This window comes from Anastrepha obliqua, chromosome 3, assembly GCF_027943255.1.
Source record: "Anastrepha obliqua isolate idAnaObli1 chromosome 3, idAnaObli1_1.0, whole genome shotgun sequence".
Classification (NCBI taxonomy): domain Eukaryota; kingdom Metazoa; phylum Arthropoda; class Insecta; order Diptera; family Tephritidae; genus Anastrepha; species Anastrepha obliqua.
In genome coordinates, this window is record NC_072894.1 from 16,252,192 (window position 1) to 16,270,940 (window position 18,749).

The 18,749-nt window shown below is 36.6% G+C and overlaps 2 protein-coding genes across 2 annotated transcripts; both read left to right on the forward strand.

Moving 5' to 3' along the window:
- The first annotated feature begins 6,270 nt into the window (after positions 1–6,270).
- LOC129241299 (uncharacterized) lies at positions 6,271–13,209 on the forward strand. Its single transcript, XM_054877549.1, has 2 exons — positions 6,271–6,415; positions 11,264–13,209. The coding sequence occupies exons 1-2, from the start codon at positions 6,271–6,273 to the stop codon at positions 12,223–12,225; spliced, it is 1,107 nt and encodes a 368-aa protein (XP_054733524.1). The 3' UTR covers positions 12,226–13,209.
- Positions 13,210–15,925: 2,716 nt separating this feature from the next.
- On the forward strand, positions 15,926–16,999 carry LOC129240664 (uncharacterized). The gene has a single exon (XM_054876593.1). It carries the CDS (start codon positions 15,926–15,928, stop codon positions 16,997–16,999), a length of 1,074 nt encoding a protein of 357 aa, XP_054732568.1.
- The last annotated feature ends 1,750 nt before the right edge of the window (positions 17,000–18,749 follow it).

Here is an 18,749-nt window from a genome sequence, read left to right on the forward strand (position 1 = left end):
AGTGTCCGTAACTTAAGTCTAGCCTATGGCCCGAACACCTTAACCTGATTGCGGCGCGTGCAGCGGTAGTTTTTCCTACAATGTCCACGGGCGCCACATTCAGCATAGCGTTAAGCGCTAGAGTAGGAGTGGTACGGAGAGCCCCACTGATTCCAATGAGGGCAGACCTTTGTACCTTCTCCAGCTTCTTAACTGATACCATCCTTTCTAGCGAGTTCCACCAGACAAGGACTCCGGATAGCAAGATTGGTTTTATAATCGTGTTATAAAGCCAAAAAGTGACTTTAGGCGAGAGGCCCCATCTTTTGCCGATAGCGCCCCTGCAACCATACAGGGCGACTGTTGTCTTTCTGATTCTCTCCTCAATGTTTGGCTTCCATGTAAGACCTCTGTCAAGGATGAGTCCCAGGTACTTCACCTTGTCAGAGAGCACCAACGGAGCGCCCGATATTGAGGGGAGAAGCACTCTTGGTACTTTGTATTTCCTCGTAAATAAGACGAGCTCCGTCTTCAGAGGATTAATCGATAGGCCGCATTTTTCTGCAGTAAATTCCTGGATAATTTCCTGCGACCTTAGAAGAGAAAGACTTCCTTCCATCGAATTTCTAATAACATTAACTGAGTCATTAGTAGCAGAAGGTAAGAAAACTGCAGCCAATCATCAGGTCGTTTATCTAAACGTCAGAGACAGCTGGGAAACGTATCTTTGCATTTGCCAGTGCCAATTCAAACTCGCAGACGTTGCTCCAAATGTGCGCTAGAAAAAAAGGAAACCACAACAAAACAAATTTGTCAGCAATGTAGTAATATCCGACTTCGCATGAATTGCTTTGCCATTCATCATACTGAAAATCAGTAGATTTCGTACATTTTTTATGAAGCTAAAATACTTTACGTTTATTTCGAATAAAAATCTGTTTGAATATGAATACTATTTTTGTATAACTTGAATTTTTCACCATTAAATGATATAAAAATTTAATTCTATACTTTAAATGCACACTTTTCAGTTATCAGAATTCCAATAAACTGGAGCTAGTTAAATTATTTTTTATTTAATAGGCTGAATGCCGGTTCGAAAGGGTTAAGGGGGGGGTAAGGGATAAAAATCGATTTTTTTTTGGCATGTTATTGTAGTAAAACATTTCAAAAATACCGCGTTAAAATTTTAAGTCAATCCGAGCAAAACTTTTTAAGTTATAGAGCATAAAGCCGAGCCGCCTCAAACATCTGCCGAGATAACTTAAAACTTTAAACGCGGTTTTCTTGAACCTTTTTTTTTAAAGTGCGTAGTCATTGGCATTTGAAAACTACTCAACCGATCCTTTTGAAATTTTGCACACATATTTTACATATAAAAAACCTCCCCCAACGTTTTTTTTCGCCATTTTTTTTTATATTAAGGTGGTTTTACACCTACAAAATGGCGGCATTTTTTCGTCAAAAATCACTTTTTACTTCAAACGACTACCAAATGGCTGAAAATGAAATGATTTCAGATGATTCTACGCTGAGATATGCTGACTACTGCAAAATGTATTTTTGAAAAGACGTTTACGTAAATGTGCTCTCATTCGCTCATTTTGCAATATTTTTACATGAAAATTTTATTAAATATTCTTGAAATGTTACTTTATAATATGCAACAACTTTTAATAAACTGACTTGAACCGTTTCGCTACAATAAATTCATGAAAAAAGTGTTTTTTTTCAGCGTTTATCCCTTACCCCCCCCCTTAACCAATTTGTACCCTGATGTATTTTGACTATGATTATGCGCCAATTAGTTAAAACGATAAAAAAATATGTCGGCATAATGCACTAAAATTTCCAATTTTCATACCGGTATTTCCGGGTTGCGAATAAATAAATATTTCCATTTTCTCTTAGTGATTTTGTAACAGTTAATGAACTGTTGCTGTTTTCCTTCAGGTTTATGCTACTTCCGCTAGCGACAATAAACTTGACTATTTGTATTCTTCTACGAGCGAAGTCTAATGGCGGCAGCAAACAACTGCTATTAGAAAAGCCACTCGTCATAAACGTCAGATGGCGCGTCAAAATGGTTGTTGTATGAGGTAAAGGTATGTTAAGTATTTTTCGCTAAACATTTTGTGGTACACTGAGAGAAAATATGAAAAATATTTTCCCTTCGAGAGCACAATTTGTTGTGGGAATTTGGCTATGTACTTCAAATGCTTAACATGCGCCACTGGGCACTCAGTAGGTGCCTAGCAAATGAAAAGTATCTTCTAATATCATTTATAAATAAGACGAATAGTAGGAGGCCCAGAAAACTACCTAGAGGTACCCCAGGGGGCAGAAGATTCACCCTCAATTGAAGCAAGACAAATCCTTCCACTAAGATAAGATTTTAACCATAAAAGTAAGTAAAAAGTGAAAGCCAAGAGAACCCAGTTTACACAAAAGAATTCCATGTGACAGAGTGTCAAAAGCCTTGACGAAATCAGTGTAGATGCAATCAATTTGAAGTCCACACGAGAATCATTCAATAGAATATTCACTGAAAGCAGCTTTATCCCGAATACAATTATTACAAGACTGCAATTTTGTATGATAGCAATGCGGCGACAACAACGAAGCTGATGTTTACTTTTCGAAAATAAAATAAAAAGGAGAAACTCGAATTTACCGGTAACAAACTATGCTGAATAGAGAGAAAAGGACACTAACATAGTGGGCGATGGTCAATGTAAAGGGTTTTCCAATAACAGGTATTATTGGGGAATGGATTGCACTATCGAGAGAGGATTAACTTTTTTTTATGGCCGGAATTGAATGGTAATGATCTGGACAACGTTTATTTTCAACAAGACGGCGCTACGTGCCACACAAGCAACGAAACCATTGATCTTTTGCGGGAAAAGTTTTCGGACCGTGTTAACTCTCGAAGAGGTGATGAGAGGTATGATTTAACACCTTGTAACTTTTTCCTTCGGGGCCACGTGAAAGAGAAGGTCTACGCCAACAGCCCAGGGTCGACTGAAGAGCTCAAAGATGGGATTTGTGAAGCTATCGAAGACATAGGGCAGCCACTTTGCAATTCGGTTATTGAAAATTTCATGAAAAGGATGTTGTCCTGTAAGCGTGGTCGTGGTGGGCATTTGCCTGAGGTTATTTTCCACTATTAATGACATAGCTTCCTCTTTATAATGAAATAAACATCCGACCATTTATATTAAAAACTAGCATTTTTCTTTGAATATCAAAATAACACCTCTGTTTGGAAATCCCATTAGTTTCGATTCCAGATTACAAGGGCGCCTATATATATTTTTTTTTTTTAAATTCCATATTGGATTGCTGTTCACACAATTGGCTTTGCCAAGCACCAAAATGTGATATAACTAATATATTTTTTGACTCATTAAAGATATCTAAGGGGAAATGCTCAGCTCAGATGGGCTGAAAAGTCCCGGTCAAAATTAGCTTTATTCATCAACGTAATTTCCATCAAGAACAACTCAATCATGCCAGCGTCGCTCTAGCACTTCAATATAACTTTTGTGGAACGATTTATCTTTTGCCTCAAAATAGGCCTCAGTTTCAGCGATTATCTCTTCATTCGAGCGAAATTTTCTACCAGCGAGCATTTTTTTAGGTCTGCGAACAGGCAGTAGTCGCTGGGAGCCATTTCCTCTGTGAATGCCCTGTCTTATGGAAGGCGGAATGTCAACCCTTGGCCAACCACTGTTCGAGAGTATCTCAGAAAAACTGTCAGACTTAGACATCAATATTAAACCGTACCAACCAACCAACCAAAGCGGATGACACCAGTATTGTGAAGTACTGAAACATATGCATGCATATGGAAGTTATGTATACGCGATTTCGAAAGTCCTTCTTCCATTCGCGCCTTTTCTCCTCATATACATATAGTATACACTGTATACATATGTGGTATGATTGTATGTGCCTGGGTTTCATTAATGGGTTACATGGGTTTCGTCGGGTAAAAAAAAAACCTATTTTCAATATTTTTTTTTCTATGTAAAAAATTATTTATTTAATTCAAACTTTTTTCTGTCTTATAGATACATATTTAAAGAATAATTTCTGAAATTAAAAAAAAAAAAATAAAATTAAAACTCCTCCATTGTGACGTCGTTTTCGTCGCGTCCGCGTTGTCAGCATAACTCCTGACAGGCTTATCAAAAATGAAAAAACAAAAATAAGTGCTTTAGTTAAGACCATAAACTCGTGCTTGAACGAAGGAAAGAAAAAAAATTAAAAATGGAATTTTGGCAGACATTTTTGCAAAAAAATTTAATTTCGGTCAAAATTGCTTGACATTTTGTTTTTTTTTAAATAGTTGTAATTGAAAAAAAATGAAATCCTACGTTCAAGCACGAGTAAATTGTATTTCGAACACCTGGGTAAAATTACATCAAAATCGGTTGAGTAGTTTTCGAGAACATTTGACAACCAACTTTGAAAACACAGTTCCGAGAAAAACGCGTTTAAAGTTTTGAGTAACAATAAAAGTGGCTTGGAGCGCACACATTCCAAAGGCTGTATCTCCGAATTTATTCTTCGGATCGACTTGAAAATTTTGGATAATATTCCTGAGAAGTTGTAGAAATTAATAAGCAAAAAAAAAAAAATAAATAGATTTTTTGAACTAACAAAATCCATGTAACCCCTTAACTACATTAGACCATACAAAAAAATTTTAAGCACCATTTTACAGCTCGTAGATTGGCTAAAACACAACGTTGCAGAGAATACAAAGGGTGGTGCCGCATGATTGCATTATATTTGGTTGGAAAGTCACAACCAGCGATTGTTCGTGAGCTCGAGCACTTTAAAGTAAATAAAGTTTTTGTTTATCGCACCATTACTCGTTACTATGATACTAGTAGCATCGCGAAATGTCATGGAGGTGGTCATCAAAAGACTGCAACGTCACGTGAAATGAAAAGTGAAGAGGCAACTTGAGCGGAATCCCCGTCAAAGTGCCAATCAAATGACGAAAGAACTGAAAATATCTCACCGTAGCATCCGCCACATACTGAAAAATTATCTCAAAGTCAAGACTTACAAGATCCAAAAGGCGCATGATTTCACACCAAAGCAGCAACAAGTCAGTCATTGAGAAAACAAAGGAGTTGCTGCGCCTAGCCGAAAGCGGTAAATTTCGTAAACTCCCAAAACGATACGGTTTATTTGACTGACTTTTCATACGAGAATTTGAGTAACAGTTTGAGCCGCTGTAACCGCAGATGGGCGCTCTCCAATCGTTTCATCGAGCCTGGCGTCAAGGTAAATGCGAAATATTATCGGGAAAGTGTTCTGGTTGCTTTGAAGCCATGAGCAGACAAACATTTCGGTGGCAGACAATGGACGTTCCAACAGGACTCGGCACCATCTCACAAAGCTCAAGTGAACCAAGAATGGCTAAAAAACAACGTTCCGAACTTTATAACGTCCACACAATGGCTCTCAAATTCACCAGACACGAATCCGATTCGGCTATGTTAAAGAGCAAAGTCCGAACTAAAAGAGTCACCAGTCTCGAGGCGCTGAAAAAAGCCATTGTCCGCGAGTAGGCCAAAATTCCTTAAAGTTACATTCGGGTAGCTTGCGATTCATTTCTGGGCCGTCTCAAGGCCATAGTTAAGGCAAAAGGTGGTTATATCGAGCAAAAGTAATTTGATTCTTAATTTTGTATTATTTTCACACATTTTTTACCCTGAATTGAATAAAAGGTATTTTCCAAACTAAATTGATGTCCTTTTTAATTGGTTACACTTCGAGTGCCTGTTTAAAAACCATTCATATGTAGGTATGTATGTATGTATGTATGCAGGTGTAGGCATATATTGATGCATATGGATGCACACAGTTTTTGTTATGCGTTGCTAATTGTCACTCTTGCCGCTTCTTCCTTCCACATTGCTTTCTCTGGATTTGTAGTTTTGTGCATATGTATGTGTGCTGCATATTGTTTAGTTGTACTGAATCTTGTATTGAATTGTTCCTGCTTTACCACTTTTATAGCTGTTGCCGGTTGCTTTTCTGCTATCTGCTTTTCTGCCTCCCTAAGCTACATAATTCTTGCCTGCGTTCTTGTTGTTATTCGATTGCATTAACTAATTCTCTTTCGCTCTCCACTGAGCACAATTTCGCTTCGTTGTACGGCTCTCGCTGTTATCGTATGCCGCTCTTCGTTATTTTCGTCATAACGAAATGAAATCGCCAGGCGGCATATGACATCACTGCACGAAAAAGGTTTCAGTTACGCGAAAAATGCCAGACGATATAGATGTACGTCGCTTGATTGAAGAAGTGAAGGCGCGTCCCATCATATGGCAAGTTCCATACGGAATGTACAAGGACCGGGCGGTCACACCTCCGAAATGGGCAGAAATCGCTGCAATACTAGGAGTGGATGGTAAGTTGGCGATAGAGTGTAAGATGTGCACATGTCTGTATATATGTATGTAGTAGGTACTTATAAGAATGTGTGAACGAAGCGAAAATGCAAAAACAAATTAATTGAATATTATTACAAAACGCGAATGTCCACTAACCATTTGGTCAAAACCTCGCGAATGAGATACTAAAACAGAAACATGAATGCGCCTTGACGCCAGATGGCGAGAACATGCGGGAAACAAGTTAAATGGCGAGAGAGAGATAACAATGTAGTTGGCGAGCACATGTATGTATGTATATACATACGAGTATATAAGCAGAGGTGCATGCGCATAGGCAAACGACCAGAAAGCGATAATCACCACATTTTCTTTACTAATCAATGATCGGAATATAATTTTGAGTGCACTTTTACCTACAGATAATGGATAGTTCCAGCATATATTTGTCACTCATTCGCTGCAAAGCAAAAACTCCAAAATTTCGAACTTCAGCACCAAAAGCCAGTTAAACTTCTATGTAACGAAGCGCTTCGCGATGATAAGAAATGTTATATAGAGAACTTCGTAACAGAAAATTTCTCTCTGTAAATAAGGCGTTTCGTCGTTACTTCGCAATTCGTTTTGAAGAAAGTTGAACAAATTCTCTAATGTATGTACATATGTACGTACATATCCAGACAGGGGTATTGCTTACTGAAGGTGACATCTTCCGCTTTGGAAAAATCGCGAAAAATGAAATAACTGTGGCAAACGCCACCTATAGTACTCAATTCGCCTTGTGTGGGAAGTCTAAAATACTTGTAATTTTTAAGTGAAAAATCTGTAGCGCGGAATTACTTAACCATTTCTGAATGAACGTTCTGTTAAAGGGTTAGGGCACTCATTTACAAGTATATTTTAAGAATTTTGTAAACATGTAAACAATATCTACGAATGATTTTTTTTTTCGATGAATGGACTTTTTTATAAGCGAAATTTAAAAAAAATCGTTAAATATTCTTCGAAAGTTATTAAGAAAAACTATTTATGTTAGCATATTGGAAAAAATACACGCAAAATTTAATTGTGAATGCAGAGTTCGAATTTCAAGTCAATCGGTCAAATTTATTCGAGTTATGAGTCCGACCGAGCTTTGCGAAATATGCGCTCAAAGTTTTCGCTACGGTACCCAATAGATGAGAGGGACTGCGTCGAAAATCAAATTAAAAGTACTTGCCACCTTAATTCTTTGAGTGTGTAATTTTTAAGATATTAAGAGATAAGTTAACACGTTCGCGGACACTAAAAATTTCAGGGAGCTGCAAAAAAAGACAGTCATTTATTTTTGAAACTAGCTTAATACCAAAAATCTGATTATACATACATATATTAGAAGATTAGTCAGAACATCGTATTTTAACTGTTATATAAAATAAATGAATATTTTTCAACTAGGATGACGGGAATGCTATAGCATTCATTCATAGAATACATGAAAAAAAAAGGTTTATTATAAATAGTTTCATTATCCAACCAAAGGATAGATTTTTTAGGTGAGGAATAATATGATATCATTTGATCACATCTGTCTATGCAAGACATATTTGCGTTATAATTAGCAATCTCGATTGGCTTTTTTTTCAAGATTTATTATGCACGTCAATTAATTTGGGGTGGTTTTCCGTTGTTATACAAAGCACATCTCGCTTACTTTACTAATATAGAAGTTGCCCTGTCTTCTCCATATACATATGTAAGTATATTCTCCTTTTTTCAATTTTTTTTTTTTTTGTATTACGACTTTCGGATTCATTTTGCGATTGGTACGTAAGGTTCCAGCAGTATGAGTTTTAAAACCAAGTAATCGATTGATCAGTCCAGCACTATTATAGTAGTTGTCCATAAATAATGAATGGCCCTTCGATAAATATGGTTCCATTAGTCTCATAACCACGGAATCCACTACAGATAAGGAAGACACCTCATGTGTTATATTGCCTTTATATATGTCTATATTGAGATCATAGCTATGTGTAAAAAGCTCATAGAATTTAACTCCGTACTTATTTTTCTTTGATTTTATAAATTGCAGAAAACTTAGTCTCACTCGATGCAGCATCATAGATTCATCTAACGATAAATTTTTTCCAGGTATGGCGTTTGAAATTAACTATTTACAAGCTTCAGAATTTCGGAAATCTTAGATAGCCTGTCATTATTTGGTACGGATTCACAATGTAAGCAACGCCATAGCTGTTCAAACCTGCGCCCGGTCATAGATGCCCCGGAAATTGGATGATACTTTAAGAGATTGTTAGACCAATTTGAACGAATTTTAGGTGTCTTTATTTGAGCTGGCAACAAACAAATGCCAAAAAATATCTCCACTTCTTGAAAATTTGTTTCTATAAAACTCTTTATCCGGCAATTTCTCGTATGTATGTGGACGCGATAGTGAGAGCTTATTTTTCCCATATTCATTTGTGCAACTAACAATTAAATGCATTATTTCCGTAGACCAAATTTCACCGAAAATCTCTTTTGGAGTTTTACAATTTTTTAGATCATCAGCTATACCCATTGTAGACCAATCAAAATGAAATTCTTGTATTTCTGCAGTATCTTCATTTCACAAGGTAGTTGTCTCATCTCCCATTTGAAATATTTACACCGTTAGAATCTTCTGAATCAGAAGATGATGATGTTGATAGATCCATATTGTTTGACGAAAATATATTTTGGGTACATTTTCTTGAGTTTTCGCTGAATTGTCCATATTTTATCACAAAAGTCTCCATAAATTTATTGATTTCATTTCCAATTATTTCCGTAATACACTTACCTATATCTTGATCTGAATCAGAATCATCAAATAATCTTAAAATTCGCGTAGGCTTCTTACGTGAATTCATTTTTCAAAAAAGTTATACGATAATTCAAAAAATTGATGTTTTCACTTTAATCTCAAATGTCTAACTGAAGCAAATAATGAAATGTCTAAGCATTTACTATGCACATTGTTGAAAGTAAGGGAAATTTTTAGAAAAAAATGTGCACTGATAGAGTCAACCCTCTCTGAGAATTCTACGAAATATAGATGCTTTAGCATTCACGTCTAGTATTACACTTCTAGTTTACTCAATGTGCCGGCTTAAGGAAAATTGTAAATACATGAAGAAAAAATAAAATAATATAAAAGTACTTAATGAATAAATTGGTCAATACTTTGAAATGTATATTAATTACAAAAACTTAAGGTTACATGAAATTAAATGAACAAAAATTGGCTTTAAAATTTGAATGCTGTAGCACTCACGTCATTTTGCATCACTATAAAAATGAATGCTATAGCATTCACGTCCGCGAGCGTGTTAAGAAACAAGGCCGAACCCATTAAACAATCAATGCTATAGACTTAACTTGTTTCTTTGCACCAACGAACAGATTTGGTTGAATATTTTAAATTTTTAAAGGATTCAGGGTAATGAAAAATTATAGATACAACAATAAATAATGAGTTTTGAAGCATACATTCTGTACAAAAAGTACCGGGAATTGTTCAATAAAACGCAAAATAATTGTTTAATCATCAAAATTTATTTTGTCGCCGTCCAAATAAGCTGCATTCGGAGCAATACTCATGCGCCAACGATTAGTTCAGTCATCAAATCACCTTTTAAACGCGTTTGAAGAGATCTTATTCAGTTCCTTCAGCGAATTTTCCTTGATGACCTCAATCGACTCAAAGCGGTGTGTGCGGAGTGGCAATTTAAGTTTTGCGAAAAGGAAAAGGTCACAGGGGGCTAAATCCGGTGAATACGGTGATTGTTTGATGATATTTGTCGAGTTTTTGATCAAAAAAGGGTTCACAATATGAGCCTTGTGAAGCGGTGCGTTATCATGCTGCAAGATCCATGAATTTTCTTTCCACAAATTGGGCCGCCTCCTATGCACATTCTCTCTCAAAAGGTCGCATAACGCCCAAATAATATTCTTTATTTACCGCAGAACCATTTGCAACGAATTCCGAGTGCACAACCCCATGATAATCAAAGCAAACGAGTAGCATGACTTTCACTTTTGACCGACTTTGACGTGGTTTTTTTTGGTTTCGGCGCCTTTCAGCCGCCTGTTAACTGGTTTGCATGTCAAACTCCTATACCTACGTCTCATCACCTGTTATGAAGCGCTGGATAAACGTTTGGTCCGAATTCACTTGCTCAAGCATGTCTTCAGCCACTTTCTTCCGCTGAATTTTTTGAAAGAAATTCAACTCTCTTGGAACGAGTCGTCGAGCAGCCACTCGTCTCATGCCGAATTGTTGGTGTAAAATGTTGCGAATTGATTTGTGAGACACGCTAAGGTCACGAGCTATCTCTCTCAAACTTCAATGATGGGTTTGCAGCAACATTTCCTTGACTTTGTCGACGTTTTCATCCGACGAGTCGACCAGATCGGAGCAAATCTTCCACGACTTCTCGGCCCTCTGCAAAAGCCTTATACCACTCGTATACCCGTGTTTTTGATAAAGCACACTCGCCATAGGCTTTTTGCAACATTTTCAACGATTCGGCACACGAAATCCCGTTCAAAACACCTAATTACAGACGAATTCTTTGTTCGATATTTTTATACATATTGAAAACTGACTAATAAAATTAAATGCTAAAAACAAGCTAATTGACAAATCACGCTGAAACTCTGCGACACTATAGAGGACGTTGTACCAACATTCCAGCAAAAAAAATTGAGACAAGTGTAACGCGCGCTTTTTAAATGAACAATTCCCAACATTTTTTTAACAAAATGTATGCGCCTCAAAATCGCTCTCAGTAATTTGCTCATCCACTTATTTATTAATTTTCTTCACCCTTCCTTCATAGTCAAGCGTTGCAAGCGTAAATGGAAGAATCTACGTGATGCTTATCGTGCCGAGGTGCGTCGCATCGACCGTCGTGAGGAGCGTCTAAAGGCTTCTGGCGTCTACGATAGCTCAGTGAACATTCAAAGCAAATGGGCATATTTTGAACCGATGAGTTTCATTAATGATACCCGCCGTCCCAGATATCCATCGCATACTCACAGAAGTGACGACGGTGAGGGCTCGAATGGCTCACACGATGAACCGCCCGGTTTTCATAGCATTTGCGACATCAAAATGGAACCACATCACACTAGCGACGAAGATGAATACGAAGAGGAGGAACAATTGCTGGAACAGTTCGTGAGTGCCGCCACACCGCAAGCTGTGCGCCGCCTTTCGAATTCAATATCTGTTGCCAATGCTGCCGAAGATGCGATCACATCTGCCGCCAGTTGCAAATGCTCGAATCGTGCTGATGATCAAGTGCATTTTTTGGAGAATTTGGAGCGTGAAGAGCAAAGTTTAATGCAGTCGACGCGCATGGATATGAGACGCGACAACAATACCAGCCATGTGGGTGATTCCGATTACAATTTTCTTGTTAGCTTTCTGCCACAGATGAAGCGGATGAGTGAATTGCAAAATTTGCAATTTCGTGCGAAGATGAGTGAGCTCTTGTTGAATATAATGACGCCAAATACTGGTGGATTTGTGCAATTAATGACTGTCGCCACGTCACCAAGTGTTACGCAATTTCAACAACAACAAACGCAGCAGCTGCAGTTGCATCAGCAACAGCAACAACAGTCACAATGTGTGCCAGTGCTGCAACAGCCGACGTTACAGCAAATGCAAGTACAGCAGACGCCTACACAACAACAGTTCATCACCGCCGATCTAATGGACGCCGAGCCATTGGAGAACAGCAGCATAAGCATTAGTAGTGAAGCGAGTGGGGATAACTCAACTAACTGGACATGAAAGCGACAGTGGTTTTCAAACTGTCCGCGCTTCTGCATATATTTTTGTTTGATTTTTTACGACATTCACACAAAGAGTGGATGCAAATCATTTCCCATCATGAGATTGGCAAATATTTTCGTTTAGTTGTTGTGCTACCATGGGAATTTGCAAATTGCATTACCTATGCCACGTGAATGGCGCTCACTATATTTGTGAAGTGTCTTCGTATTTATGTATCGCAAATTTTTAGGTTGGGCAGCTCCTCCAAACAACGAGTTTTTCAGTCATTTTTTGCGAAAAATTGAGAGTATTTATTATCCTTAAATAAATTACATATTCATATTCACGCTTAACTGAATATACAAAAAAATTTTTGAATTAAAAATAACAAAAACCACACAAATGACGGTGCTACAGCTGCTCAAACGGGACCCCTCAATTTGCGCCGGGGAATGTACAGCCCCTTGTAATAAACTGAAATCAACCAGACACTAATTTTTCATTAAAATAAGTGATTTTGCTTTGCACTTACCTATTTTTAACGAACAAAAAATTTAATTTGAAGCGAAAAAGACAAAAATTACACTTTTTTTATAAACAAATTGATCAAAACAATATTTTTGGTAATAATTAATAGAAAATTTGAGGTACTTACAAAGGCCAATATGTTAAAGAATTTCGCTGCAAAATTTTAAGTTGCTATCTTGATTACTTTTTGAGTTATATTCGACAGCGCGGAAAAAAAAAAATTCAAGAAAAAACGCGTTTGAAGTTTTCGCTCTTATTCATCTTTCGGTTGACGCTCATCACTTCACTGACTATATAGGGACCTTTTAGGCTTTCTATTAAACTTAAAACTTTGAAAAATATTCCTTAGATTCTATATGAATTTTTAAAGCAAAAAAAACATGGAAAATTTGAAAGTGCTGGAGGAGCTGCCCCCCTTAAGTTGAGGATTAGAGAGAGTAAATTTATAAGTATTTTTTGCGTTCCAAAATAAAAGTCTCGTTCAACAATATAACATTTGCACAGCTATTTATTAATTAAAACTAAATTAAGCTTACCCGATCGGTTCTGTGCTTTAAGTCTGTCCATTTACTTATGGGTTATAACAGAAGCCCGAAAAAAGCAAATTTTTCTGAGAAAACCTTTAAATTTATTGATCTAAAAATTTGTACATCTTTCAGCTGTATTTTAAGACTTATATTAGTATTAGTAAAAATATTTATTTTTTTGGAAAGGAGCTACTGCTGATCTCCGGGAGCTCCTCTCAACAAGACGTTTTGCGGTGACCGCTATATCTCTGAACTGGATCCTCTGAAATTAAAAAACCAAAGTAATGTTAACTCTAGTAATTTATCAAAAGAATAAGCAGAAATGGCGGTTTCTCAGAAAAAAAAATTATTTTGACCAAAATTGCGGTCTTAAATAGTTTATAATAAAAAAATGTATCGGTGAGAAAAAATCTTTGATTAATTTCTAAAAATATAAAAACATGGAATAACTTTGAAAAAAAAACCTGATTTGTATAAGTAAGGTATTTTTATTTGGTTTGGATATTTAAGACTATTTTTTGAATACAATATCAATCAAGTGGCCACCTTTATTAGCGATCACAAACTGCGATCTTTTTTCTGCGTTTGTCATCACCTTGTCAAGCATTTCGGGTTTTATAGCGTCGATTTCAGTTGTTTCGGTGTAAAGCGATCCATGGTTGAAATTGTACTGAATTGACGTATCGAAAACATTTATGTTGAAGTCGATCGGTTGGTAAATGACAAAGTTAATCAACGTTTACATACCGACATAAAAGATGGCGCACCCGGTATATTTAAGAAGCTCGTGTTAAATTTGAGACTAATCGGTTAAGCCGTTTTCGAGCAATGTTGGTCACCGACTTTGAAAACACTATTTTGAGAAAAACGCGTTTAAAGTTCCAGGTAAGCACTGCCGCTCCGGCCTTGTACTTCCAAGCACTCTGAAACGCCTTTTCAAATTTGCGGGTAACTTCGAAAATATTTACCGGAACGATATTAAATGATTTGTGTGCATTCTTAAAAATATGTACATACATTAAGAAAAAAAATCGATTTTTTGAAAATTCTAATTGTATATAACCCCTTTTCAAGCGACTCTCGCATGTACATATTTCGACAATACTTTTTCCATCCTTGAATACTCACAAGCTTCCAAAGTACGCGCTTTCCATGCCATTTGATTTATTACATTTATATAGGCATAAATAGTTTACAAAGTGACTTGTCTGACGCATCTTTACTCTATTTAGCTAAAATCTCACCCTTCTGCTTTTTCAATCATAATTTATTCAATAAAACTACTGCAACTAGCAACCGCGAGAATATTAACTGACTACGAGCAAAATAAACTCAATAACGAACGCAGCTACGAATGAATATATGTATTCACAGAATTTGTTGTAAAATAACTCTCTATTCAATAAAAGCGAACCTTCAAAAAATATAAACAAAAATCAACAAAATAAGAAAGTATAGATTGAAAATTGCTTATACAGAAGCAGAATTTTTTAAATACACGATACACGATACAATTTTTTAAAAATACGAGTATTTGCAATTACTGAGCTTCTAATATATAGAAAACATTTGAGTGTTGCTTTTACCGAGTTATTGCGTTTGTCGAGAGAGGGTTTTGCCGAGTCTGCACTGTACATTGAATAGTGTGTATTCATATTTATATTATACGTGTATGTAAATTGAAACAACCTACATACATACATACATACATATGTACGAAGCTTTTGTAGATCACTAACTAGCAAAAACGTTCGATCAGAGGAATTGCAGAAATTGCAGAGCAACTCGGAAGGATACGGTATGTACTCAAATGTGCATATGTATATATGTAACTACGTACTATATATGTACATATGTATATGTATGTAACTTCAAAAATCGTTCTAACAGTGCAACATGTACATACATACATAAATACGTACATATGTACAGATATAAATTTGTATTGAAATGTATGAATATACATACATACACACATATATTTAAATGTATTTTATTTAATTGGTTAGATAGCGGTACAATTATTGTACTTGTTGATAATACACTTTGAATGCTTTCATAACGATCGGATTTCGCTCAGAAAATACACTCTAACCGAACCTGCGCTCAGCACCCGATTTCATATATGTATGTATGTATGTGCATATGTATAATTAAGTACGAAGAGCAACGGAATGTTTACACAAGAGTAAGTATACTGCCATCGTGATTTGTTTAAACCGACTGATTGCGAGTGCACCAAACTTAGCTCTCTCGCTTAGGTGGCTCCATAGCACATCTCTTGAACGCAACTGAATAAGTTTTGGGGTTCAATTGTTTAACTGTTTTGGACATACGTACATATGTATGTTTACCTGTAGAGTTGAAATTTTCAACCGCGCTTACTGAGCGAACAGTTTCGCATTGCATATTCTGTGCCTCTCGATCATAGCCAGCCGAGCAACTGGTTTGTATGTTCGCCTACTTAGTATCCGACACAAGTTGGGCGAATTGAGTTGTTGATCGGTTGAAACGCTGTTTGTGTCTGAATAAACGTGGTTTTCCAGAGCTTTGGTGTATGACTCATTGTATATGAGAGTTGTAGTTGTTGCTATTTACACTTGGAAATACATACATAAGTACCACCTAAGCTGCTCAGCTTTTTTTCGCGTATGTCTTTCACAATGGAATCACTATATTGTGGGTTGAAACATCGCGATTATAAGACACGCAATATACTATCAATGGCACAACGCATTAAGGTGATAAAAACTTACAAACATATACCGAACTATCAGCGTTTGGCAAGTCATTTCGGTTGCAGCGCAAAGCAGATAAAGAACATTATTGCAAATAAGGATGAACTTTTGCAGTATTATGACAGCGTGTGTGCCAATAAATTAACAGATGAAGTTGCTAATCGACGTCAAGAGAAAATCGACTTCCTTGGAAAGGCAGTCTACGAATTTCTACTGCGCGCTCTCTATCTTCGCAAGCCGATCGGCACATCGATCATACGACAGAAAGCATTTGAAGTGAAAGAGGCGATAGCCATCGAAAACTTCTCGCCAAACAATGCCTGGTTGCAAGATTTCAAAGCGACTTATAATCGATTGGATTTAACGGCAATGATGGGAAGCTTACCAAGAGATATGGACAAGCGACGTTCGTTGAAGTGCATCGATATTATTGAATATGTAAGCAAGCAGGAGCGAGAAGAGAGACTAAAAAATGTGGCCGAAGATGAGAATTGTAATAGTGTGTGGAATACTGAGTATTACAGTGGTAGTAGTATGTCTGGAAGCGAGAAAGCATCACAGAATTGCATGTATACGAGTACAACGGAATCTGCAAATAACATCGAAGCTTACGAAGTGTGCAATGAAGCATATGATGAAGAGGTTGATATGGGGTTAGAGGAGATAAGGGAATTTGATAAAGTGGAAAACATAAACAAAACAAGAACAAATGCTGTACCAATTGTAGTTAACCTCGATTCGGACGAGGAAGAGAGTGCTGAATGCGCTCTTTTTGCATCTGAAGTAGTAAAAACTTGCTCTAACGTTAGCAGCACCGCTTTAAAGTCAACATCACTACCCCCACTTCCGGACATACACAGCTATCCGGAGGCGCTACGTCATCTGAGGGCGTTGGAAGATTTTGCAATGATAGAGGAGAACTATCGGGCGATCGGTTTGATTACTCAACTGGAGCAAATATTTCAGAGTCCACCCAAATTGAAGCGTATAGCTCATTGAGTTGGTTTAGTTGTACTTTGTTTCTAATGTAAGCATTTAAATTTATTCATGTAAATATTTATTCTGTAAATGTAAATATTATTCAACTATTTGCACTAAATAAAATATAATATGTACATATGTATGTAAGTATATAATTGACGTTTACACCCGACATGAAGTTGGAGCTAGAAGTGCAAATTGAACGCCTTTTCGTCATTTCATTTTATGTTGATGTTGACACGGCGAAAGAAAAACAAAACAGTTGCTTTTCCGCTATTACCTTTATCAGATTCGCATTAGTTTTTTATGAGGAGCTTTTTTTAGCGGTCGCCCCCCAGCAGGCAATAGCGAACCTGGCGAGTGTATTTCCGCCATGAAAAAGTTCCTAATTACACTATACAACACAAAAATAAAAGGTTCAGGCAGTGGACTCCGACAGAGAGGGCAAGAAAAATTATGCGGATATCAGCGTCTTGAAAGTTTACTTCTTAATATTTTAAGGCCACTTTTTAGCCACTGTTTGCTATTCTATGGCAACGCGTTCACTCGCTATGAATTTCGAACAACTTTTGCTGCTTGCCGTAGTACAAATTTAATTAGTTTATAATCGTATTTTAACAATTTTGTAAAATATAATTAAAGTAAAGAGGTGCTGACTGTTTTAGGTAATTTGAAGCCTTCGTGAAAGTAAAATAATTCAGATCAGTTTTTATCTTCATAGGGAAATGGTGTTGTGTGTTTAACAAATTTAAAAACTTTAAATTCATATAACTCGAAAACTATAAGTTTCCGGCAGCTATTTGGAGAGGGGAGGACTCCAGCTTTTCAACGACAGCACTTTTACGCCTCAAAGTTTCCTTCCTCTTCCAAAAATCTGTCACAAAAATATTTGTCATAAAATTCTACTATAGACTCGAACTTCACCAAAGTTCGAAATTCAACTCGAAATTCAAAAGGTGTAAGAGTTAATTTCGTTGGTCTGCTAATTTCCGAGTTGGTCTTCAAAAATATTCCAAATTAGAGTGTGTTCGCCATACTCAATAATTCCACCAATATTGCCACCCTTTTACTTTTTGATGGCCTGTTGCTAATACTCTGCTGATTAACTGACACTTTTTGCAGAAGTTCTTTCGCGCTGAATAACTGGTTACAGTGGTTATGGTTACGGCGAAAAACCAAAAATCAATTGGTCTTTACTGGATCAGCAGATTTAAGGTTAAATTAGAGGTGCCATAACCATAACCAAAGAAATCTCATTTGTATTAACAAGTGCCGTGCTTCTTTGTTACTGTCTTATTTTTTTGCTGACATTCTCATTGAATTTTTGACAATAAAACTACCAAATTGTAAAAACAAATCCCAAGTAAATTGTGTTATTGCTCTAGCGAAGTCACCTTCTATAAATTTACCTTGGCATCATTGCTTCATAGATTATGCTATGTGTGTGTGTGTGAAAGCATCGCAGCTTTTCCCCGTGTACATTTGAAACAGAAGAGAAAAATTGAGCACGCGTGTCTATGAAATGGTAAGCTCTGTTCTAAAGAATACTGCTTGTTGGCAGCAAGACCGTTATAACTCCAAAAACAAACACAGGAAAATTTATTATAATGGTTCTTAAATTATCACAAAACATTCTTAGAAAAATAATAAAAATGAATTCGCCACTACATGCATACAGACATATTACATGCAAGAAGGAAGACAGTGCATCTTTTTGTTTAAATTAAGAAGCTTTATCAATGAATGAATCAATGAATCAAGAAATTGA

What these genes read in the sequence shown, in the direction of transcription:
- LOC129241299 (XM_054877549.1), top strand. Translation starts at nt 6,271, where the DNA reads ATGCCAGACGATATAGATGTACGTCGCTTGATTGAAGAAGTGAAGGCG. An exon ending in TGCAATACTAGGAGTGGATG is followed by an intron (nt 6,416 to 11,263) that starts GTAAGTTGGCGA and finishes CTTCCTTCATAG; the next exon opens with TCAAGCGTTGCAAGCGTAAA.
- LOC129240664 (XM_054876593.1), top strand. Translation starts at nt 15,926, where the DNA reads ATGGAATCACTATATTGTGGGTTGAAACATCGCGATTATAAGACACGC.